The 27779-nt window shown below is 36.4% G+C and overlaps 1 protein-coding gene across 1 annotated transcript in view; it reads right to left on the bottom strand.

Annotated features, from left to right (window-relative positions):
- The window catches only part of LOC108575513, an 86840-nt gene that overhangs the window by 380 nt on the left and 58681 nt on the right, over positions 1 to 27779 (bottom strand). The window contains exons 8-10 of the mRNA XM_017938330.1: positions 20264 to 20383; positions 16226 to 16497; positions 3407 to 3526 (exon numbers count right to left, since the gene is read on the bottom strand). Coding sequence (XP_017793819.1) covers positions 3407 to 3526; positions 16226 to 16497; positions 20264 to 20383 — 512 coding nt within the window. The remainder of the gene's footprint in view (positions 1 to 3406; positions 3527 to 16225; positions 16498 to 20263; positions 20384 to 27779) is intronic.

The raw sequence follows: 27779 nt of genomic DNA, 5'->3' as shown, positions 1-27779 counted from the left end.
TGAATACCTTCGCTTAGTTCATTAAACGACCCATCTGCGAGTCGCTCGAGGTGTTCACTCGAGGGATGATTGAAAAGTGCATCGTAGGGTAGGGTGGTGATATGAGATAGGGTAGAAATATGAGACACCGAGGTTTTCACCTGTACACAGTGCTGACATATTTCACAATGATTGGAAATGAAGTATTTACCACGAAGACTATAATAACACCCTTCATTGTCGGTTCTTTTGTTTAAGGGGGTCTTCTAGTGGGACGGCCGTTTTTTTAGACCTTTTTTGCTAATTTATTACAGAAGTACGGTAACAGTTATTAACACGTTAAGCGCCACGTCAATCACATGTGACTGACACTATACTTTCCGTTCGGGCCGCGTCAGTCACCGGCGACTGACAGTGTACTTTTCGTTCGAGCCGAGTCAGTCACTGTTGACTGACGATGTACAATTTAAAAAATTATATTCTTCTATTAATAAATTTTAAATAATTTGGAGATCATAAAAGAATGGTACCTAAATATTACTTGTTACAAAAAAAAAATTTTAATCAGTATTATTAAAACACATGCAGTCTTATCGCAACCTTACTAAATCTGCCAATGGATCATTGCACCAGAGACATCCACACCAGGACCAAGGATCACGTATTAACCCCTTGAACTGCGATTTATTTTCAGGCAGCACTGCTCAGGCGGACAATTTAATTCTCTTAGTTTTAAGAGGAGGGATATAGAAACTTACGGTTTTGTTGCTCGAATAATTTGTTATTAGTAAAAATAATATTTGTTTCGTACATTTACATGAATGTCTGTTGTTAGACCGAGGCGAGCTCACGTAAATGCGTAAGATTCAACACCTCCGAAAAAATATGACTTCTATAGACGGATATCACTAGTAAAATAACCGCTATTGCACTTCATTAGTATGTCGTGTCGTGCATTTACTTTACTGGCTGCATAGATTTACACAAGTTACATTCAAACTCTTGCTAAAAGCATGCAAACAAATGTATCGTTACGACTTACATATACTTCTCATATAGAAAGCTCCAACTCTCAATAATTTCTGGCGAGTGGAGCTCGTCGTTGTCAGTTTGCTCAAGAAAGTTCACGGACTCGTCATTTCAGTTCAAGGGGTTAAGGAATTAATCAAACATCTCGTTGCAGGATACTCAGTGGAAGAACACTCAAACAGGCCAACAATCTAGTCAGGGACACCGTCACATTCAAACCTCATCTTCTACCTCACATATGGCCAACCCCCCGGCTCTAATCTATCTCAGCGAAGTTTGTCTTCAATCCTCACGTTAAATTGTTACGTCCTTCGTTATATTATAAAATTTATGTAGAGCTTTACACCAAAGCGTTATATTATAAATAAATGAAATATGAAGTAGCAACTTGTTCTAATTCGTTTAACCCATTTGCATCACAGCTCTGAATAGGCTACTAGCGTTATTCATCTTAATAATATTCAATTAAACAATCCAAAGTGCCTAACTCCACGAAATAGAATTAATTAAATTTTTCTTACTTATGAAGGATTAAGCTTTCATCCTAAAATTGGAAGAATATCAAAAAGAGGAGTTAGTCATTTTGGCTTCTGAGTGGCACAATTATCTAGCAGTGCTATCAAGGTGACGATACACCAGTAAAAATATACGCGCTGCTTGCACTGCAAGATTCCAAACTAATATTTTCAGGATCATAATAATTTTGTAACGACCGTTCCGATTTCATTCACGCTCGTTAAATGTCCCAATAGTTATAAACGAGAAGGTACATACACTACCGGCCAAAAGTTTCGAATCCGCTGCTAATTTTTTATAGATTTGTATTTTACCTTATTTCGATTGATTTGAACGAGGAAAAACTGGTTAAAGTATTCTTAAAATTGCTAACTTTATCCCGGAAATTTTCGTATAACTTGCGATGCACAGTGATCCCAAACATTTGGCCGGTAGTGTATATCGAAGCTCGAAACTGAACCGAGAGCTAGAATTTCGTTGGCACATTTCGAGAACGGAACTAATATCGCTCTGATAGGTAGACACGTAGTGAAACGAGGTTTCTCGTCGTTTTTCTGAAATTGCACTCTTTATCGAAACCAGTTGTCACACTAGATAGCGAGTCCGTACCGGTTATATTTTAATGTGGCCTTGAATATTCGTTTGGCATGTGACCAAGTTTCGAGGGTGGCCTTTAAGGGGATAGGTATTTGAGACAGGACGAAGCGACGTCAACTGCGATGTATATGTATATTTATCGCTGGGTGATGAGGGAGATACCGACCGACATTGAAGGTAAAAATATCGTCAGTTTTGTCTGCATTCGTATAAAGGTGCATCTTATAGGCAGTGGTTCTCGCGGTATAACTAAATGTCAGCTTTAGCATAGAGTGTAGAGAAAAGTTATTTTTCATCCTTAACCCTTCGACGGTTTACCCCGTGTGAGATTCGGTCAGAGCGTGAAATATCCAACTGTTTAACTCAAGAGAGACTCTTAGGAAGAAAGTTAGAAAGGGACGAGATATTATTATCGTAATTATGACGTAGGGCAGAGCTGCTTAACTTTTTGCTCACGAGCAAATTTCCCCTCCGGAGGTCCCAGCACTATGCGACCAAGATGATCTCGCTCGGACGCGAGGAGTCCTCCCACCGCAACTCCGGAATTTTAACCCCGACTTATTGGTTGTAACCAATCAGGAAAAAGAAGAGGGTGAGAAAGAAGCTCGCGAGGTGACTGAGAGTCAGAGTCAGCCAAGCGGTCGGTAATTGATTGAGCCAGATAATTAATAAAGACTTAAAAGAACTTACTGTGTGGGTACTAAGTAACCCAGATACACGCACTATCCTCCTATCCTTAAATACCTCTTACAAAACATAACGCAATTTCCATATGTGAAAATGCATACACAATTGGAAGTAGGTAATCTATTTTCAAAAATCGAATCTGTAGAAGACGTACCCTAGCGGACAAACCTTATGCAGCAACGTAATAATTAATGTTAATCGTTTCTAACAGTTGACATTTTGTACACACTTCTAGGATAACCCATTAAGAGAAAAGAAACAGTTTAAAGTTAACAGAGTATATAACATCCGCTTGTTACATATAATATTTTCATTAGTACGGTATTTATACATTTTTTTTTTTTAATTTATTACCATTACATACGCGTACGATTGGCACAGTTTGGCCTGTTTAGCGCGCTCGAATTAACTCGAGCGTGCAAGTTAAGGGGTTAAAGAAGTCTGAATTTATTATACTACGTGTAACTGAATTGTTCTGAAGAGTTTATATTCTTTGATAATCATTTTGTCTGGACGATTTTTTGATCGAAGCCCCAGCTACTCTACTCGAGCGAAATACTCTTCGTATTTGGAGCAGAATACAAAAGACATTCCTTACCGTTCATCCATGGAAGCAGGTTGTCGTACAGGACACCGAACATATTCGTGACTTCCGCTGGCGCGCCATCCCCCGAAACGTCGACTAACGAACGACGATGAAGACGTCACCGGGGAATCCCTGGAATATCGATAGCTATTTGCTTCAATTCACTTGAGACTTTCTGCCTTTTACCGGTAAGTACTACGACCGATATACAGGTTGGTCCACCTAACGTGACCACCTTAATTATTTTTATTATCGAGTAGACCGCTAGAAATTCTTTTGGTCACAGAGGAAACGGTTTCGAAGGATCTCCAAGATAGTGTCCTTAAATATTTTCAAGCTCACGTTTGATGTTTTCATGTATAAATTTTATATGTAAAAGAAGTATTACAGTGGAGCACACATAAGCGTCCGCAGTCGGGACGCTTAAGTGGGGAGGTGACTTCTGCGAATTTAACTAAACAAAAGAGAGGAGATGTGCCTCAAGTGCCAGTTGTTCACATTCAGGAGTCGATATCGAATTGCTTTGTTTCACTCGGCACGCTCGAACTGCACTCCGAAGTCCCATTTCCAAGAATTAGCGACGGACGCTTAAGTGTGCAAAAATGCGGACGCTTATGTGTGGACTACTGTATATTGTGGTCGTTAAATTCGTTTCAATACCTGCTAGCTAATAGGCAAAAAAACTATAGGGGCTATAGGTAAAAAAATTGAACGTGGTCTTGAAAACTTATTTTAAAAAGAGACAGAAAAAATCTAAGTTGGTCACTTTGAAATCGTATCATGTGTGCCAAAAAACAATTTCGATTGATTCACTAATAACGAAAACAATTGAGGTGATCACGTTAAGTGGTCCACCCTCTATACAGGGTGAGTCATCTAACTTTATCACCTGAAATATTTGTTATATAATTAAAATTTGATTACAATGTTTTCTAGAAAAGTTGCAGTTTTATGTGGGCTTGGGAAGGGTTAATGAGGTCAGAAGGTCAATTTTGTTTTTTTTTTTTACATGGAACGCTTATGTGTATTCGATTTGTCTATACACTTCAAAGACGAATATGTTGATAAACAAGTAAAGCATTCTTAAAAGTTGAAAATGAAACAGAAAATTTTAATTATACAAGTTTTTTTTATAAAATTTAGCGTTACATTTGAAAAAAACAAACAAAGCTGACTTTATCTTCCTAACCCTTCAAAATAGAATAAAACTGTTGTTACCGTACGCTGGCTTCTGCAAAATTATGCAACTCTTATAGAAAACATTTTTCTGCAATTTTAATTACAGCAGAAATATATCAGGCGATGAAGGTAGTTGCGACACCCTGTATACTGTACTGAAATGAACTCGGAACAGTGGTAATGTCATTCATTAACTTTTTCCCCTGTACTCTTATCTCAAGTTCAACCTCGATTTCCCACGAGTGGCACAGTAATTATCTATACATATAACTTTTAACTCGCCAGCGGGCGCATATGTGTACCTACTAACTGCGCGCAGGTCAGTTCATGGTAAAAAAGAAAGGTATTTTACTGTAATACGCCTTATCTAATATCCTTATATACTCTTTCCAACGAACACGTTTCCTTCCTCTTATACGAGGTCTACGTGTATGTGGAAGTATGCGCCATTTGAAATTATTAACAAGCGATAAAAGATATGAAAAAGGACGCTGGAAGGTTTTCGTTATATTTTCTCTGTAAAATTTTCTGCAAGCGGAAACGAATTTTCAACTTTCGTTAAGTCATATTGAAGTCACTGTGCATTGTACCATCTTGAAATGACTGACTTTGAAATTGATTTTAAAGAAGAAAAAGCTATTTTTAGAAACAATTTTTGATATATTAAAAGTTCACTTATCCTGCACGACAACTTAATCTTACTTTTATTTTTTATTTTCGGAAATAATTGGCCATACAAAGGATATTCGCCCACTTCTGGGAGAAAATTTAAAGGGTGATCCTAGAAGCCGAAATAAGACGGAAATACAGAATAAAAAAATTTCGTTTGAAGCTTGCTTTTTTAGTTATTAACGTTTAAAGATATCCCCGTAACCGAGCAACCCTCCCTACACCAACGAATATAGGGCATGTCAAGACACAGGCGGTATACTGATCCTCAAGGCACTTTACTTCGTGCGTTAACTTGTGTGTAAATCACAAAATAGGGATAAATCAGAATTATGGTTTCGCGCAAATCGAAAAGAATAATTGGACTAGAAGTTTGTTTATGTATATTGTGCTAGGGCATAGTCAATGGCATAAATATGATTACGGAAGAGATTATAAATTTTTCCGAATTTTCCAATTATATCATGCTTTTTCTTATCGTTTTTTGAATGAACAAAATTAACAAAATTAAGTATGAAAATCCGTGCAATATATGAGCCACTCAAAGTGACTAATTCCATCAAATTAAATTTATTAAGTTTTCTTTTAATTTATGAAAAGTTAAGCACCAAGCATGTGCTTTGATACCAAAATTGGAAGAATTTCGAAAAGTGGATTTAATCGTTTTGTCTTCTGAGTGGCTTACAGCTGGACGAATTCGCAAAGAAACAAATGCACTGAGCGAAAGTTGTTCCAAACGTTTAACAGATTCAACCTGGTGTTTTTCTCGTTTATAAAAATATCAGCAATAAAAGATCTTCAATTACCAAACACAGCAGCTTAGCTTTACAAAAATGTGCAAGGACGTATACAGTAATGTAATAATGGATACATTATAAAATACTTGCTTTACATAAAACACACACGGAATGCTAATTATGCATATTTGTGTCGTCCAATTAAGGAACAACGTTTGCATAAATTTTATTTTAATTAAAATGTTTTTATGCATTTATGCAAGTAAATTTAAATTCTAAATTTAAGTAAATAGTATTAAGTATTTCTCGTAAATATCAGTTTCACGTGAAAAACTCGGAATCTTTCAGTTAAACAGGATACGTATGTATACAGGGTGTCCAATCTAACTTGAGCATCTTAAATATCTCGTTTATTTTTCACGATAGGAAAATATGTTAAAGGTAAACAATATTTGGTTCGAAGATGCAAATATTATGATAGGCAAAAGATTGATCTCAGGGACATTTTTTTCGAGATTTCATGGTCATCAAAGTTTCTTTAAATGGGATTTATATTTTCACGCTGACAAAGTTTAATCGGAAAAAACTGGGACACCCTACATATTATGCATATACAAGTATTTCGGAATGAATGTAAAAGGAACGTAGATTATTTAAGGGATCATTCTGACAATGAGTGACAAATGTTGCAGATCCTATTCTCAATACTCACGTCATTGAAACAATTCGAAATTTTATCGTTATCATGGTAAAATCACAGATTTCAGACGAAGTGACCTTTAACCTTTTGCCTTACAATTTTTCATCTCGTTGCGCGAACCAGAATTGTCTATTTAATTTGTGCAATGGGACAACCCACGCCAGCACTCGTCAAGCAAGCACTGTGCATTCTACATGTAAATCTATGCCTATTAATCAGTTTCAGTATGCGTACGCATATCGTTAAAAAACAAGTCACGATCATGTTTTTTTCAATTTTGGTTGCAGACCAAAATTGTTCGAGTTTTACTTGTTATTGTAAGGCACCTGGTTAAACAAGTGAAATAGAACGTAACAATACGAAATATCGTGGGTGTACTGGTAAAGCACTAATTGTAAATAAAAAAATGTTCGTTTTTATTTTATTTGTTACGAATTTATTAATAATTGATTATTTTATTATTTATTAATAATTTACTTTTCATCTTTACGTACTAGTTATGATACTGAATTATTTATTCCAGATCTATGTCATGTAAAGCAAAAATTTTCAATTAAATTTCCAAAAAATAATACACATTGGCTTTAGAGTGTTTTATCAGTGAACCAACGATATCGCGCATTTGTAGGTTTCTTTTTTAGTAAATGTGCAAAATATGCTTCTTGAGATATACAGGGTGTCCCACGCAACTGGGTGGAGCTATATTTTTAACACGGTTAAACGTAGGTGAAGGACGTTGTATGGTGAAATTAGATGGTTATACCACTTTATACATTTTTGTGCATCGCTACAGTTGCAAAATGTGCAAGTATACCTCTCTTTTTTGAAATGGTACCTTGTACTACCTTAGTATCGGAGGTCCCTATATTTCACGTGTACCAACCGTAACTGTACTACAATCTGTGCAATGTTCACTACACTGGTATTAACCCTACTGCGTTCTTCATTTGACTGTACACTTAAGACTTTTGGGTGAAAAAGGACCTAAGACCTGATGTGAAACAATTTTTCTTTCCAACGCGACATATGAACCTAGACAATAAACGTTTAAAATAACGTTAAGGAACGTAAACTTGATAACAGCAAAAATGACTAAAAATATAAAAAGGCGGTGGGTCAGAAAAGACCCGAAGACCGCTCTAGGGTGAAGAACACTGAAGCAGCAGAGGTAACACCAGTCAAAACCGAAACTATACCACCGCTCTAACAAACATGGTCTTAGGACGCAACAAGTTCATTGTTTTTTCTTGAAAATCAGAAATGTACTTTGCTACTGCACCAATGCACGAATGTAACGCAAAAATGAAGAATGTAGAACAATCATCTAGTTTTACCTTACGAAATTTGTTTCTTTATTTATTTACTTATCATTCATTCATCCTTTTCGTCTACTGTCTTGCCTGCTTATACGTTATTTTTTATTTCCGATTTGGCGTGTATCATGCATTCGTTTAATTTTCTATATCTGCGATGCAACTTTCTCCTTATTTTCTCCCACAACCTTAGCGGAACACGATCCTCGATCCTCATATAACACGCGAACAATACGTAATACTCATTACGTTGCAACAGGATCCTACTAATTTATTATGACAAAAAGAATTACATGATCGAGTCTTCCAGTGAATTACGTGATAATCATTTACATAAACGTGTTATCTGCTGTCTAAAACATCTGAACGTAAGTAATTCTTCAATCATGTTTCTTGAAAGACAGAAATAGCGCTGTTAGTTTCAAATAAATCAAATTGAAGCTTCATAGAGCTATGTTTAGCGAAGAGACATTTTTTTCCTTATTACGAAACAACGATAATCTCCACGTTATACGCGTTCACGGATTACACGAGCCGCTCAGAAGCCAAAATGATTAATGCCGCTTTTTGATATTCTGCGAATTTTAGTAGCAAACCACATGCTTGTCAAAATAACGAATTTAATAAATTTTATTTCATGGAGTCACTTTGGCTTCCGAGTGGCTCATATCTTACTATCACGTTGCTTGGAAAGTTCTGTTGGACTTTGTCGTCTGAATTGAAATAATCGTAACTCCAAAAAATAATCGTAATAATCAATGTTTTGTAGGCAAAATTTAGGGTTTGGGGCGGCCCACGTGGTCGTCAGCCGCGCCGATCGGGACGGTGGCCAGGTTTATGGTGCCGATGTGACCGTGGGTAAGACGTGCCATAAATCTGGTCACCAGAAGTAAAGGACGGAAAGCGACGTTCCCGGGCGAAACGGTTTTTCCGCCAAAAATCGCGGTATAAGGGGAACGTCGAAGGGGTACGTTCGAGAACAGTCCTAATTGGCGGAGAGAAGAAACGCCCTCGTCAAGGGAAGGTTTAAAACGGATAGCTTGTGGAAAAATAGTGTGTGTGGGAAACGAACTTTGCGTGAGAAAAGTATATTGAAGGAGCGTTGTTGAAAATAGGACTCGTGTCCGTGTAGAATACATTATTAGTTATTTATTAGAATTAAAACTGTCTCGTCTCTCGCCTTTATCATCTGATTCCGCCAAACCTCTCTCCATCCCAGACTCTCCCTACAGTTTCACCAATTGAGCCGTTTTTTTTTAAAGTGGTATAAGTCCATTTTTGAAAAAAAATGAGTTAATGGTGGTTTTAGTCAGATATAAAAAAAAAGAAAACAACGGCTCAATTTATGTATGCCATCTACAAAAAAAAGCTACGAAGTTCGAAATCAACAAAGCTGAACTTTATTTCGTCCATCACGTTTATTTCGAAATGCTTTTTCCTTGATAAAATGGTCAAAATATTCGAACAGATGATAATCTACTGGTGAAAGGCGCAGAGAATTGGGTGGAGGTTGCAGAGTCTCATAACCGAGTCGTTTAACTTTTGCACTGTAATTAACCCTTGTGTACCTAATTACCATTATTGCGGTTTTCAGGGGTAAGCCGCGCACTTATGGAAAGAATATTCCTGAAAGCCTCGATAATAATAATTGTGCTCCAGGCCGTGAAAGCCTTAAATCTTCAACTCTCGTATAGGCAACCGGGTACCCATTTCTATATTTTCCTTCAACACGTTCACTGCCACGCCGAAATCACATGTTTCGCTCAGGGCGCCACGAAAGTATTTTTACTATTCTAAGCATATAATGGCAAAATAATAACAAATATGGATATAAAAGACAACATTCTTACCCACGGGGCGTTTATCTTTCTGGTGGTCTTGGGCTTGTTAACTATTTTGGAATATTTGTTTACGTTATGGCTATTTACGACGCTTGTGCGATGTGGTATACACCTCAAACAGTATTTTGGTGTGGAAACTGTCGTAGGTGGTGGAAGTGTGTGGTGATTGGTTTTTTCGGTGTGTTTGGGGTGTGTCTGGTGGTGGTGTGAAAGTGGGGAATTTGTTCTTACGTTTGTTATATCGCTTGTTGGAGGTCTGTTTACGATCTTAGGTCATGTGGTGTTCAGGTGTGCGAGGCGTCGAGTTTTTGGGTGTCGTAAAGTATTTTTCGTGCCAGATAAGACCTCGCTTTTTTTGGACGTGCTGGTCTATCGGGAATACCGATGTATTGTTCGGCTCGTCGGTACGGCCGAACAACCCAAGCGACGTCTGTTACGCATGTGACACCCCACTCCCCAAAAAAGATTTGCAAGATTTCCATCATGTAAAAACAAAACAAAAATGAAAAAAAAAAGATAGAATTTTACATATTCATCAGTTACCCTCCAATATACTCATCGACTTCCCTTGTTTAGCGGTAGAAAACAACGAATAAACCTTGCCTTTTCTAAACTCCTTAATAGATCGAGGACGGCAGCGAAATTCTTATGACTGAATTTTCATTTCTCAGTTTCTTATGACTGAAGCGTGTATTATCGCTAATACTTCATTTTTCAGTATGTAATCTGAAAATGTGGCGATCCACCGTTGGATCACGCCTCTATTCAATCCTTTTTGCCATCAGTTTGATTGACCCATCGATGACTCACGCTGGCAAACAAGAGCATCGATCATACTGTTCTGAACGTGTTAATTTAATAGTTAAACGACTATGTAGTTGCTTTTAGAAGTTCCTATCTGCTGATTCCTTTTGATTTTTCTACAGCTGCACGGATGATATTTAGGTATGTCCCTGGCTCGTCGTACAAAGAATGGAATAGTTTATCGAGCTCATCAAATAAAAAACCTACTTATCTATTTTCTTTGTCTTGCCCACGATTTGTAGCTTGCATAAATAAATTAGTGAAATGTCGTCAAGGGTGTATCGAATGGTTCTTATTTTGAATAAATACGTCCACTTTTAGCGGAGATACGATTACTTCCATTCGACAGAATTTTCCGAACGATCCAATACTTCACTTTATAAAATACAAAAACTGCTTTTTATAAATTAAAAGAAGAATGTACACGTTACAAGGAGTCGATGAATCAGTTACCAGCAATAATATTCATTTGCATACCGAAATGCGCTTTATTGTTCTCGAAAAAAATTACAATCCCAAGGCACTGTAATTTATTCACGAGTCTATCAGGATATAGTACAATTTTATTCACGAAACGGTGTACCTCACGTTCCACGTTATTTCAAACTTTGTTACGAGCGCGGAATTTATCATCGATTCCCGATGTAAAGTATCTGGAAACTGCAATAAAATCGTTATAATTCGGAGTAGCAATGCTGAGGGAAGATATATGGTTCCTTTGGGATAAGCCAGTTTCACAGTGTTCTACACAGTGAAACGTTTATACAGGTGTACACCTGTGGCCGATATACGTATGTGTGGTGCGCACGTATCGAAAATATGACCATTTTCGCTAAGCCGGAAAGCTGGTAGGAAGTCTATCGATGATTCATTGGTTTTACTAATGCTTCCTATCTACTTCGAATACAGAGATTGTTCACACTTTAGTGGGATGTTTGCAGCTACAAAGAGAGAAAATTTCAAAACTGTTGATTTCACGTTTAATATTTAACTTGCGGGAAGTAATGGTGAGTTACAATTTTTACGATGTTCATATATATATTAGTAAAATAATGTTTGTAAATTTATCATCTTATTTTTAACTGTTGAATTAATATTCTCGTGAATTTTATTTTCTTTACACATAAACAATTAAAGTAGTTAATAGTGTAAAAATAAAAACAATACATATTTTGTATCGTGTTGCGTTGAAAAATATTAAGCAGACAAATCTTTAGGAATAAATAGTCGTTGTACTTTAAATTTAAGGAAATCGTTTATCAGGTAGATAAAAAGAATATGAGAACATTAATTAAGTGCAAACGCTAAAAATCAATTTCTTTTATTATTCTGCACGTAAGAATCAGTGAGATTCTTTATTTCTTTATTTATTAAAAAGGATGTTGCGGTGCTTGTCTATTTGTCTTTTTGTCTGTTAAAAGATAGGTGGAAAATATTACAGGGTTCCACTGAAAAAAAACTGATAGCTTTGAAAAAAGAAAAAAAGAAAATGACCTACAAAACATATTCTGCAATCAGCCTGTTAGCTTTTCCAAATCTGGTATTTAAACGAAAAGAACTTGTATTGGTCTAGTAGTAACAGAAATAATTAAGGTGTATTACGTATGTTTGAATTACACACAGCCAACAAAGGATTGAATAAAATCGAATAAACCGAAGGTGTGATGTTTGAAAAATTGAAGTATCACGAAACATACTTATACCGTGTACGAAAATTAATCGTGTATTTATTTGACGCCATTAAACGAACAGTTTTGAGATACATATTAGCAAATTAAATTGCTCCTACTACAACTGCTGTTCAAGAAATCCACGTTTAATCGAGAGATCGATATGCAGTTAATAATAATACCAATTTTTTATTTATAAAATTCTCGTATTTGAAGAATTTCACTTTGTTCAAGCACAGAGAATTCCAATTTCACGCGCAATGCGATCGAAATCGACAAGTTTATCAAAATCATGAACTTTCCTTTCGATTTGCCTCGAATAGTGATACAGAAGTAAGAAGTCATTTAACTCCTAAAGATATACATAAATCACGATGATATGAGTATCACGAAGCAGTTTGTATATGTATGGTCAGCTTATAACCAGTTATTTCGCAAAAAAAATGTACTTCAGTTCTTTCAACATTTAAATATCCTTACACTATTAACATGGACACTATACGTCGCGTCGTAACAAATAGCCTTCCCTTTAATTCGTCGACGATGGATCGACCGCGCGATTCTGGAACTCACGTTTGTTTGTGAAACGGTTGCCTAACACATTTTCCGAGTACTATACCAATTCGCGAGGCCAATTGGTTGCGGATCGGACGAGAGATTGCTGAACTTCCGATGTTCTGCTGTCGAACGGTCAACGCGTGCTATAGTAGGGGCCGAATATATTGGCCGGCCATGGCCATTCCCCCTCCCTCGCTTTTTCATACCGACGAACACTACCGAGCGAGACCCGTACACGTAGCTGTACGGCGGGTCAACGTTACGACAGGCGCACACGCGTATCTCTTTTCGTAACGCGATCTTTGTTTCACTTCTGGCGGCAATATGCTCTCTTCGTCTTACCAGGATACAGCTCTTTCGTGTGTCTCTTTTTGGCAATATACTCTCTCCGTCTGGTTTTATAAAGGCACGGCAGGCGTAGTTTAGCGGCGGAACAGAAAAGATTCCATAAGGCAACGGTTAACTGTCGAGTCGAATCGAGGAGAAATGGCCTTGACCGGACAATAAATTTGGTTTTTATTATAGCTGACAGCGACCGTTTGGAGTTTGGAGTCTTCTAGAATCTCACGGTCGAGGAATCTCGCCATCTTTTGCCAACAGAGCACATATGAGGTTTCGGAGCAGTATTAAAGCGTAGACCATCACCGCGAATGCTACTATCACACACCGTGTTCCGTTTCGAACACCAAGCATCACACATCAAAAATACAGTTCTTGTTTGAACACCAAGTAACTAAATATCACCACGAGACAACCGGTATATTTCATTCCTCACTCGTTATCTCATCACATTTTGCAACAAGCTTTGTCGTCGAAACAGTCTTTGAATTTGAACTAACATGCCGAAATACTGTATGGTCTGATGGTTTCGATTAAATTTACCCTGTGTAAATGGTTCTCAAATGTGAGGAGAATAACCTATTTTGAGAAACGTATCTCACGAATTATTAAATGCAACGAAATAATTTGTAATGGAAGAAACCTTCAAGTTTGTTCAAGTTCGATTATTCAACAAACCGACCGATTCATGATTATCTCCACTTATCTTCAAACCTCTATTCGAGACGTTTAAATCAGCTGCACTTCGTTAATTTACATGCAGCGTACCGAAAACATCGTCGTGTTCTGTTACCGTCGCGGTTTTGTATTTAACTTGTTGGCATCACGGATACTCAATAGCAACGATACGTCTAGTATACGGGGTGTTCGCCAACTATTGGTGGAAAATTAAAAAAAATTCGTTTCTTAGTTATTGACATTTGAAAATATCCCTGTGACCGAGCAAACCTCCCTACACCAACGAATGTAGGGCGCGTCAAGACGCGGGGGATACACAGTGATCGTGAAAACCCACAACACGGCCAGCAGCTTACCTCGTACAAATCGTAGAGAAGAAGACAATGACATTTGGCGCCATAAACGACATTATCAACTTCCGCAGGGCTAAGTTTACTTCACCATAACACAGGCGCGTCTTGTGACATTCGACAGGTGAAAACCGGGATTCTACGCTCTTCGCCAAGGCGCCCTCGATTATTCTTCGTTGTTATTGCTCCTGTTGGCGGGTGCGGAGGCTCCAATCCGACACTATGCACACAACACGTACGACACACACAATACACAAAAATCAATGAAAAGCAATCACTGTACGCTAGCATATTCACAAACACAGGCACACGCACGACTTGAAAACTTAAAGAAAAATAAATTACACTACGTATTAAAATTGCACTAATATGTTGTAAGTTAAATTTAACCGACTACACTAAACTAAAACTGATCAACTTATTATTTTACGATTACAAAGTAATGTATGACTAAAAAAAAGAGATTACAGTAAGCGTGTTACTATGTTAGCTCGTAGGAAAGAACTTTGGAAAGACAGAATCATTTCGACAACGAAAGAGCTACGCTTTTGAAGAGCTACTCGACACGGTAAGCAAACATCGTAGTTACTTTAATCTCTTCCTTTCAGTTCTACATTCTGCCCTCCTTAATTGTCCTAACTAACATTTTTGAACATCCGAGAAAAGTAAGGTAAAGGCCAGTAAAAGCATCTGTAAAACGGTTAGGATAAACAAATTAGACTGTTTCTAGAGCTCTACAAAGCACAAAGGACACTCTAACTTCGTTCAAAAGCTGAAAAACATGGGGAGTAACAAATATCTAAAAAAAAAAATTAGTAGATAGGACATTTTAGCTAAAGAGGGCAGCATTACTTTACAGTTACAAAATAATAAGTTAATTAGTTTCGACTTAGATAATTAGTTGAATTTAGTCCATTACATATTAATTTTAATTTATTCTTTTTCAGTTTTGAAGTCGTGTGGGCGCGTGTGTATGTATGTGAATATGGTAGTTTACAGTAATTGTTGTTCAGTAGTTTGTGTATTCTCTGCACGGTGCACGTTGTGTTGTTGTATTACAGTATACAAGTGGAGTACACATTTGTAAAACGTTTCGTCATGCACCTGTGTTGTGGTGAAGCAAACGACAGTGCCGCAAAAATCGGTAATGTCGTTTACGACGCCGAATGTCATGACATGTGTGATCGAAGTAAGCAGCCGGCCACGTGTCGTTGGGTTTAAGGTTTACTGTACTCACTGTGTATGTAGTAAGTACCCTATGGTGACGCGCCCTGTATTCATTGGTGTAAGGGAGGTTGCTCGGCCACAGGAGTATTTTTAAATGTAAAGTATCGTTTAAATGTTAAGAATTAGTTTTACCTTTTCGCTGCGGTAGTTTTTAGTGACGTATGTGACAGATGGTAGATGTTCAACCGCGGCAGCAAAATTTTTCGTTTTGGCGTTTCAAAATTGTTAGGAAAATCAAAGAATTTATCGTTTCAAAAATTAAGGTGGAAGAACAAGAATTAAGGTTTAAATTAAGGTGAAAGTGTGCGAGAAAAGTGTGCAATTAAGTGCACAGTGCGAGGAAATTTTCAAAACAGTTGTGAAAGGGTTAAATGTTAATCGTTTAAGTATTAAGGCTTATCCCTTAAATTTTCTACCAATAATTGCCGGACACCCTGTATATAGTACATTCACATACAGCAAAGCTTCTAAAGCCACACAAAACTTGAACATATGAAACTAACATCAAAATCATTGTAAAAAACTAGTATGGCATTAAAATGAGAATTATTTAATAGAAGGTAGTTTTGAACTACTTTTCACTGTGATTAGAGTCTTTAACCCATAAATGTTATATCGCGAAATTCAAGTTTACATCGGTTATAGATATGCACCGTTACTTGCAGATAATTTTACAGAACTAAGTTACAACAGTTGAGAATCGCGGGGAAATCACTACACGCATAACCGATCATTGCCTTGGTATATACGCTCTATGTTAAGTTACCTTGAAGACTGTTGTTGGTGATTTGGATCGAGCAACAACACCTCCGGAGTATCTTTCGGGCCACTTTCGAGGCTGCTCTGTCTTTTCGACTCCAAATCTTCCGTTCTCTCCTCTTGAGTTGGCTTCAGGAACGACTCTTTATCGCCATCGATACCCTCTTCTTTTGAATTTCGTTGATCTTGCTGTCGATTTGTCGACGCGAGTGGCAAGTTATCTGCACTGCGAACCTTCCGACACAATTTCGACGTTGAACCGTGCCGTCGTAAAAATTCCTGCAAAATAACACGGAATTCTTTGCATCACTGGAAATTTCAACTAACTCTTCTATTCGTCGATATAAATATTCAGGATTAGAATTTCACGCTGACGGCAAAAAACCATTTCTCTAAAATAGCGGTGCAAAGTTACATTTTTGTGACAGCGACCGATAACCGAGAAATCACGTCTACGCGTTTGTTCACGATCGCGCGCGGATGAGACCCTGCGCTCCCGTGCCTGGGCGCGGGCTCTATGCGCGTTCTGATTGGCCAGTGTTTTTCGTTAATAATTCAAAAACGAAGCTTCAACCAACATTTTGGTAAAGGAAAAAGTTGTTCAGAGTCACCCGAGCAACCCCCCATTTCCGGGTGTTACACTCTTTACGAAACACCCTGTATAGCGAGCAGTATTACGTAGACCCTTTAATGGATGGGAACCTGCAAGATCAATGACTTGCTTTTTTCTACGTCGATGCACACGAGATCGACATGCTTCCTGGTAACCGCTAATAGAATTCGATACCAATTCTCCATCCCCAAAGCGTTCGCCTAATGCGTGTAACCTGCTCTCCGTATATTTCGCGTCCTAATAGTTTCCGAATGCCTCATCGATTGCGTGAATCATTTGGAGGATATTTCGCAACCATTGTAAACACTGTCTCACGAATTGAACGCTGGAAGCAACTATGATAGCTCTGGTTAAGCGTCTTACAACGCTTCAGCGGTTTGTTTATATTGTCGCCACGATTGTTTACGTCTGATACACTGCGTTTAAGTTTCAAACGTGGAGCTATTACGGAGGAAATTCATCTAATTGGTGACAGAACTTCAACATTAATTTTTCATAAAATTGTTGCTATAAGGTTTTTGGTCTTCTTTACGAGTAGAATACGACGCGATTAGAAAATAATTTGATCTTCAATTTCAAGGTAAAGGTCGATTTTTCGGAAAGCTTTTTTAACACATCTTCGCTGATCAGAGAATGCAGAATTGTAAATAGAACGAAGAAAGCCACGACACAACATTTCATTACACCTGTAGAATTAGAGCAGTTTTATTTTTATTACCGAACTGATAGTGTAACCTGAAATGGAGCGATTCTAAATGAAAATACAAGTCGAAAATGTATAGCAGTTTTCGAATTAATCGATGCTTACGTATTAAGTATAAAATTACTGTTTCTAAAACTGTCATAAATCGTTTGGTTAGAAAAATATTAGATAAAGAAAAGGGAACTGTGAAACGAATGTGTTTTTTGTTAGAGAATTATTTTGCTTTTGTAATGAAAATTTAGTTATCCTCGTTTGTTTCATAATACGATTACTTTCTATACAAGGTGGGCCACGTAAAACAGGCCACCTAATTATCTACAATTTTTATGCGTAATTTAAATGGTTCCAGAGGGTGAATAAGATGGAAGACAAATTCTTTTTACAAATAGTATCTTTTGCTGTTTTCTTTAAGGTCACCTGTTTTCTTACATAACTGTATACGTATACTTTTTGCTAATAACACCTTAAAATGACTTTGGTCTCTAAAATTTTTAATCAAATCTCGTTTTTTGCCTCTGAAACCATTTAAATTACATATAAAAACTTTCTCGTACCACCATAGCCAGAGAAAATAGTCAGATGGCCTGTTCTTCGTGGCCCACCCTGTATATTACATTTTCACGAATGTGCTCGATAAAGTTTCAAATAAATTCCCCGTAAATATCACATCCTACAGTTTCAATTAAACACTTTTTTTTTATTTCTATTTTTTCGATATACAATTGTGGAATTGGTTTAATAATAAGTTGTGAGTGATGGCGTGAAGGTAGTGTGTTTGTCGAATCGTCTCGAGATTTGGAAAATGAGCGGATCATACAGGGAAACAGGGAGTAAAACAGTAGAAGCGCGTTGCTATTGATATCAGTGAGTACCTGAGAATTTATTGCGAGATATATTTAGAGAGCGTTGATCAAATTATCATTATTTCTTTTTACGTGTGTTTATAGTTATTGTTATAAAATATATTGCTATTCAACTTATTATCAAGTGTTACACAACCACAGGAATCTCTCTCTTTCTCGAATTGTATCGTCAATTTCGCGACATCCTATCGTTTACTACTGTAAGTTTCAGAAACAATGCACAGTACTTAAAATCTGCAACTTTTCCTTCTTTTCCTCGAGCTTTTAACGAGGTGAAGTCACTTCTTTACAATGCAAGGAACAGCACGGGAAACGCGTGTATACGGCTAATCCGGCGCAGATCTAAGGTGTATATCACTAAAAACGTGGTCGTTAAAATATTCAGCGCACCGTGATTACCGATGGCGGCCCACACTACCAGAAAAATGAATTTAACGACTTCCTTACAGGTAAACCACGAACTTATTGATCAAATGTGAACTGCACTTCACCTCAAACTACCTTGAACTTTAACGTTCGACGAGTCTATTTTGTACAGTCTCTTTCGCGTTCATTACAAATTTAAATATCTGGCGCGTCAGAGGTTAGCACTTTGAAAATTTTATAATATGCAAATAAATACTCGGTGACATTTAGAGTATCAGCAGAAATTTTCAAGGAATTTCTCTATTTATCAAGTCGGTCAAGACTCGTTGTTGTATACTATCCGCAATTTCAAACGAAGAAACCATTTATTTCGATAAGATTGTTTAAAAATGATTACTACTTCTATTGTTAATTTCGACGATTATTCGGATTATGTAAATACAGAGTGTACTGTACAATACATAGTATGATTTCAAAGAAAATATGTGCACGCGGTATTTTATTTTGCAGAAAATTTGACTATTTGCAAAGTACGTAACGTTATCATATTTAAAGGGACGAATAAATTTGTGAATTTCCGTATATAGAAATATTCTGTAAAACTTATTCTATTTCAATTTTTCTAAAGCGCAAAGTAAAGAGCTGTGGCTTGTTGAAATAATAAGCATGTCATATTCGAAATAATTTTTTCTTGGAAAGCAAAAATTAGCGGGTAATGAATTTAAATTACCTATTTACAGATATATACTTCGGAACATACACTTCCATTCGTAAGTATTAGGACACTTGCTAAATGTGAAGTACACTGAAATCTACCAAAAGCTACAAAAATCTACCAAAATCTACTTACTGAATATAAAGCAAGTCTTACTGCCGCTACAAGTGCAATACACACTCATTTAACGCACAAAAGTCATCACAAAATTATAAAGACCCTAAAACGCAATTATTCATCCCAGAAATTCAAAGTATAACGACAACGCAGTATATATTTTTACCGATACATGACATTAACGTCGGCGAGGAAACCAAAATTTAAATCACAAAACTTTTTACACGAACACAGTTGGTACCCTAATACCTGTGAACAGCAGTGTACGATCTTCTCATGACTCAAAATATTCCAAAAATTGTACGATACCTCCCACGAATGACGTTCGTGAGTTCAAAAATTTTGACGTTCCTTGAAAAAAGAAAAAAGGGATATACAGGAGAAAGATTTTTCACGATAGCTCGTTGCGAGGACAACAAGGAAGTTTAGGCGAATGGATCTCGAACGAGAGGGGCTGCAATTACGCGACAGACGGTGAAATTTTCACCGATTTCCAGAGGATTCCGTCCCCTGTCGTGACTCTGAACTGACAGGAAGGTTGATGCGAGGACGAGGTTCGATCGAAGGATTCAAGGGCAGAGGCCGACAGAACGGTTAATTCGGCGATGTGCCGCGACAAAATTGTTCAGGCTGTTGCTTTTTCTTGCACACTCTCCGACACCACGTACCTGGGATAGGAAGCCGGCCACGTCTATTGCGCTGTTTACGCGCGGCCTCGAGGTCCTCGGCCATCCCAAACCACCTCCGCTATCCAAAGAGTCCACGTGATGGCTCGACCAGTGCAGATGCTGGAAAATTGTGGCGATGTAATTAGAAGACCGGTAACGTCGGCGACCGGTGTCGATGAAAAATTGCATCTCAATTGTGTACTTCCACTTTCCTCAAAGCGTGACTTCTGACAAGGCAGACAGCGACGAAGAATTTTTGTACCCACTAAAAATACCGGTGACTTTTAACATCGAACACACTTGAGAGATAATCGGACGCAAATGAAAGTCGTTCCTCTGCTTGTAACTTGTAGATATTAATTTTACGACCTCGTTTTCCTATTTATTTCCCGTGATAAAATGGGGCAGGTTAGGTTGAACGATGAATTTTATTCATTTTATGAATTTCAATGATCAATTTTTGGACGAATTTTAAATATGAATCTGATTACTTCGTTTCAATTAATGCACCGTACATTTGTAATTTATGACATTTGTGACGCAGCTTTGCTATTAACGTTCTGTATCAATAATTGAACACTATGTACTATATTTCGGGATAAAAATAAGATGTTTAAAGTGAACACGTACGAGTTCGTAGGCAATCGGTATAAGTGACATTCTGCAGATACAAACAGGTTTTCTTTGAATCAAAAAGGAAAAAGGTAAAGATAACTATGAGATAAGATTTTCTAATGCGCTTCGTTCGTTATTATTTACTTGATAAGAAGTAAGTTCACCTTTTAACACTGGAAAATATACCGGTCTTGAGTATTTTTCGTGGCAATTTATGTAAAGTCTAAAAACACTCGCTAATTTTAAATATTTATTTAAATTATTCAACACTTCAGTGTAACATTTCAACGGTAACACTTATAAGGTATAGATATTAATGACGGTTTTATTGTTTGTATTAACGTGAACAAAATTGTAAATTGTTGATAATAAATCTAATTATAACAGTCGAGTGACCTAAGACTGAAAGCTGAAATATTTTCAAAATTGTTAATTGCATCGGAAAAGGCTTCAAACAAAAAAAAAAGTTGAATGGTTTCGATGGTTTCATTGTTCAGTATATATTTTTGTAAGTGGACGCGTCGAGAACACGTGAAGGTCAAGTTTGTTTTTTTAAATAGAATCATGCATTTTTTAATGCTTCAATCGATTCAGCTCATCGTTCTCTATAAAAAAGTGTTAAGCTATTTACAGCGAAGAAGCGTTGCTTTAAGAGATACTTCAATTAAGATATTGCCGAATGGTAGGTACCTACTTTTACAACCAGAGATCTTAAGTCGTGCGCAATATTCTTTAAGGACTAGATTGCAAAAATGTTTAGATGCTAACGATCGTCATTTTGAACACATACTGTATAATAGGTAATATGTAATAATGCAATAAATATTTATTTAAATCGGTTTTAAGAATTACCATTTCGTAATATTTCAATTAAAATATCTCCTGAAGCAATGGTTTCTCGGTATAAATAGCTTAACACTTTTTTATAGAGAATGATGAGCTGAATCGACCGACGTATTAAAAACTGTATGATTCTATTTAAAAAAACAAACTCGACCCTCGTATGTTCTCGATGCCTCCACTTACAAAAATGTTAGATACATTGAAAAACGTCTCCCTCGAAACCATTCAACTTTTATTCGAAGCCTTTTTCGATATACACCCAATTCTGTTTTCACACGGTAGATACGTTCCAGAAAAAATCGTGTAAAAAAAGACATCGTGTACATACATAGAAGAATAGGGGATTGGTTCCATATCCTTAAAACCTGTAAAAAATAGCCAAATTTGATTTGTACGTGCATTCATGCACAGTTTATTTTATAAAAACAAAAGGTAATTGAATTCTTAAAGTAAAAGTAACATATGTGAATTAAACATGGTCAGAAATTCAGGAATTAAAAATTGAAAACGGCGATAGTGATGAAAACAAGGTAACTTTATTCGCTGTCATCATTGGATATCATACGCGTTCGCTTGCGTCACTATCGTCACTCGAAATATCGAATGAAAATGTGTAAAAAGGAAATTGTGAATTTATTTTTCTAGACCGTGTTAAATCGCAACCGTGTAAAAACAGAATTGGGTGTAATTGACAGTTTTGAAAATATTTCAGCTTCCAGTCTTAAGTGACTCACCCTGTACATCTACCTTTTTCTAAATAAATACTAGAAAATTTTGTAAGATTTCAAATAGAGAGTCAATAAATCTCTAAGTGAACATTAATTGATAATCCTATTTTTGAAATAATTTCTCGATGAATTTTTGCGATCTATGAAAAATTGTAATTTAGCAAATACGGAGTGGAGCAGGTAAAGTATTACAAACTGTTTTCTCCAAAGTCATTGCAGATATCAACGGGAAATTTTCTGGTGTTAAACGGTGCAAAAGGGCTAACACTTTAGAGCAGAGCCGCTTAACTTCTTGCTCACGAGCTAATTTCCCCTCCCGAGGTTCCCCCACTATGCGACTGGGATGGTCTCGCTCGAGTTGGGGCGTGGCTGGAGGAGGACGCGAGGAGTCCTCCCACCACACTCCAGCGACTGCCGTTGGTTTATGTTACAGTCTGCGTGTTCGTACCGCATGGTGGGGGAACCATGGGAGGGGAAATTAGAAGTTAAGCGGCTCTGCTTTAGATTGTAGAATATTATGAGGGTGTTTCTTAAGGGTGGAAAGGGTACAACGCCCATTGTTCTTTTTTAAATTGGAATAGTACGTTAATTTTTCTATATTCAGAAATATGTTATCAAACCTAACAACTTCTGTCAAAAGCATTCTTTTTTATTCTGCATACTTAAAAAGTTACAGCGGAAAATACTTTACGCAAGGAGAGCTTCTTGTAGGTGTCGAAAGATATCAAAACAAATGTATTCTGCTTTGAAAATTATTAGTAAATAGATGTAGTTTAAGAAGAATTGAAATTTTCCCAATGTCTGTTCCTTATTAATGTAACGTAAATTCATCGATAAAAAAATTACAGGAAATATATAACAGGTACGCAAAAGTGACATTTTTCGATCAAGAGACACTATTTTTAGTGGGTACTATTCAAGTTAAGACATTAGGACAGTGCTAACATTTTTGCGATGCACCGACTTTCGAGAACTCTTATCAGTGTGCAACATCTGCCTCTTCGCATCTTCACGAACGCCTGTTGTTTAAGGTTTTTCTTCTACGTGACTTACGAACTATAATTGTATCATATATCTCGCGTTACTTATGTTGAATATTATCTACATATACTCGGATGAAGGTACGACAATGTTTCTTTTCTTCACTGTATATTAATTTAATATGCAACGTCAGAAAAACATGTGAGCGATAAAAGTTGTTTTCATGGAAACGAGCAACAGTTATCTTTGTTGGATGTTAAATAACTCACATATTTTTCCAGCAAATTCCCATTTTTTCTTGTTTGTAGCAAATAATTAAAATAAATATCAACTGCGTTGATTGCAATAAATTAAAGATTCATAATATTAGTACGAATATGCGTAAGCAGTTGAGATAAGAGAATCGATTCGCTAGAATTTCCTTATCAATTATTGCACAGTTATTTTTTCCCTTTCTAACATTTATTGTACCATATAATACGACACAATTAACAGACTAAACGTACGAAGTGAAAAAGTTTCAATAGAATTTTGTTCAAACGAAACGAAGTTTATGGAAAATATCAGTAAAATTTGGTGCATTTAAAGAAATGCAATTTTATGACAATAGAAATTCGTTCTTTTTTAATTAACTGTTTGCTAAACACTTGAGCTAACACTGTTTACAAGAAGTTAATATTTAATATAAGTAGGTATATGTAGAATTGTTTCAAAAAATAATTTCCAATTTTCTTTAAAGATAGCAAAATTTGACAAGTTTCCTCGATGCAACCAACAAATCCTTTAGAAATTAAAGCATTTTGCAATCTGCGAGAACTATTTGCTATTGTTTAAGTATATCGTTGTTACAATTGAAAAGTTCATCCGAGCAGAGAATTACCATACGTCGATAACTTACATTTCGTTGCAACGTTATGCTCTCATAATGCAATGACAAAATTCATTTTTCCAATTTCAGCATTGGCAAGCATTCCGTGTGGGCCAAGCATTTTCCCGGCGACAATAATCGTGACGCAAAAGCGTTGGTGTTCGCTGTGCATTATATCTTTATGCCAATTCGTGTTTGTTCCCTGAACAGAACTACGTTCAAACTTTTGTGCATAGAAATCTCGACTAATTGCGTGGAAGTTGTGCGTATTACTTAGAAACTCGTTTATAACAAGACACGTGAGAAACTGAAGCGTAGAGATTGTCGCATTTGTAATTTTAAGCAGGTCAAACATAATCTGTGAGCGAAGGAAGAAACTGTTGTAAAGAAAAGAGGAAGTGGGTGATATTTTTTCAATAGAAACCATTTCGTTTTACTTGCAGTATAAATGAATAATTGTCGTTGCTATCAGAATTGCATATAAAATTATCTAACTGGTGTCAAATTTTTAAATCGTTCATTCATATCATGCTATAAAAAAATGATTAGTTGACTGCGGATTTTTGTGCATTTATGGAATATTTGAAGACACAGGAATGCAAATAATAAGCAAAAATATATAAATAAACGCAAAATCTAGTACTCGTTGTAATATTCAGCGAATAAAACAATTGCTTATCTACCTTCGATTTTTACAATTACATTCAAAAATATGTGAATTTGCATAAAAATCCGCAGCCTAGTGATTAGACAAAGGTAAAAAGTACAAAAATTCGTGGCACTTCTTTTTCTTTAGATGAAACACAGGAAATGGTAAACATTTCTCTGTTTCAATCAAGTGCGCTTTGAGTGCATACCGGGTGGGGCAAAAACTTTCTTCACCTGGAAAACTGTTATATACAAAATTTGCATTAAATGGTGAGTGACACAATTCATCTCTATTTTTTTAATATGCTATCGTTAAAGGTTATTCAAGATGAAATGTGGTGGTGAAATAAATGTTCTTATATCGCAGAAGATGTACAGAAAAATGTTATACAACATTTTTCCATATTATTACAAGTAACGGAAATATTCCATATTAACCCTAAACCTTTTGCCTCACCCTGTATTTTTATTGTATTATGTTAAACAGGGATCCAGAGAGTATCGTTTTACATAAGAAAAATTTGATTTCCTTTTGTTTGAAAAATTACTTTTTATTGCCAAAGATACGTAATTAATAATAACTGCATTAAACTAGATAAATTAATTAACCGAATAAGAAACTGCAAGATTTATATAAATATGTATGATCTTCACTTCTTAGTTTTGTTTACCATTGAAGTAATTAATAAAATATTAATATTATTATTATCAATAAAATATCTTAGACCAAAGTTTTCTCTGTGATAATTCTCAAATAGGTCACTCTAAGGGTAATCGTTCCCGAATAAGGACAGTGAAATCTAATTTTGCATAAACCGAGTGCTACTTTAAACGTACAGTCTGTTCCACAAAAGCGTGGACGCGATATTTTCGAAACTTGAGGTCAATTGAGGGAGAGATTGTGTTAGCATAAAAATATGAAGTTCCCTCTGTTACGCATTAGCTTTAAATCTCTTGGTATCGTTTTTGTTACTGAGAAATACGGACCTTTTCGAGATGAGTGCCGTGTACGCCACACGTTTCGAGGCAGTCTTCTTGTGTTATCACTCGAAAGAACCAAAAATGTGCGTTAAAAATGCAGCAAAATATATGCATTAATCTCGTGAATTCGTTAATAAGTAGATACAACGATATAAAGGAACTGAATGTGTCGATGACCTCCCTGATCGAGATTCAAAGCGCGGTACCACGAAAAGGGAAGATAAAGTGATCTTCCGGCTATTTTCAAGGAATCCAACATTTTGCTTGCGTAAAGGGCAAGCTTTTTTGGTAAAAAGGGCATAAATGTAGGGATTTTGACATTAAAAGGTCGCTTGACAGAAAATAATGTTTGATGGAGCAGTACATTATCGAAACCGTTGCTTTCAAGGAAGCACGACGAAAGTCGGCTGGCGTGGGCACACGAAAAAGTTGATCGCGATTGGAGTGGTGTATTCAGTGATGAAGCATCTTTTTCGGCTTGAAGTATCAGATGTGCCTGGTCTGTTTATGAAAATCCAATTGTCCAAAGACGCGTTAAACATCCATTCGAGAAACATGGAGGTCTCTATCACTCTCATGTACCAAGAAATTGGTCGAAAGTATACCTAGACGTTGTCAGGCAATAATCGCTAATGGTGGAGATTGGACACACTGTTAATTAAGTGCGTATTAGTTTATTAGACGTAGTTTCGATGTATATAAAATTTTTTACAGAAAGAACTAATTTTCACAGAGATATCGCGTCCACGCTCTTGTGGAACAGACTGTAGCTCGATATTAAATTTAGGCATAGTAAACGAACGTAATTTAAATATTTTCTTCATAACCCCATTTTAACCCCCAGTAACCGATATCTTATTGTAATAAATGACGGCAGTTTGTAAATTTTTCTGATAATTATTTTCAAGGATATAAAATAGAATACAATAATAAAAGGATAAAAATTTCAATGTTCAAATGTACGAAGCTGTTGCATTTGTTTCTTTCAGCAAAAGTTAGACGAGTGTAAATCTTTCTCTAACACGAATTAAGACACGAATAACACGAAAATGACTACATCTCTTCTGTCTTACAACATTCTAATTTGTACTAACTATCTTTCCTCCGACAGGAAATAAATGCACCACGGGTAAATACAAATAGGTGTGTAACGAATTAATCTACGTGTGACCCTCCATCTTCTTTTCATCAGTCCAGTTTCGATCAGTTTACGTCACGGAATTTAATTAGGCTCTATCAGCTGAGGGATAGGACGTTCAATTAAATTTAGTACGTTTATATACTAATGCCAACGTACGGGTTTCCTGTCTCTAACAGATTCGTGATCGCGTCGAGATTTGGGTCAGGAAGCTACTCTGAGAACTTTGCGACAAGATATATTTAGTAGATGTATCGCTCGCCGAAAGCAATATTTTCCCTATAAACGTCGCACCACTAACACATACATGATATTTTATGACGCTTTCGACAGTGATCCCCAGCTTTCTTAATACCTTGTATCCGTGGAATACTACAGATAACGTCTTTATTACAGTCACCTATGTATATACGCGTCTGTTCTCAGCGGTATAGACTGTTCTATTCTATTGCGCGAAGCTTCGAGTGAACAACTGCATTTTTATTGCAATAATTCTGGGGAAATAACTTTGCGTATATTGAAAATCATGTTGACCTTATTTTCGTCTGTTCAATTCTTAGTTAAAATACTATGGAAACTGAATTACTGCAAATAATTGAAATACTGTACAAAATAGAAATTGAATTACTCACGATAATTAGAATACTACACAATTTAAATTAGGATAAATAATTCAAAGACTATAGAAATTGAATTTTTATAAATAATTTAAAT

This window comes from Habropoda laboriosa, unplaced genomic scaffold (genome assembly GCF_001263275.1).
Source record: "Habropoda laboriosa isolate 0110345459 unplaced genomic scaffold, ASM126327v1 scaffold317, whole genome shotgun sequence".
Taxonomy (NCBI): Eukaryota; Metazoa; Arthropoda; class Insecta; order Hymenoptera; family Apidae; genus Habropoda; species Habropoda laboriosa.
This window is presented reverse-complemented; position numbering and strand designations above follow the sequence as displayed.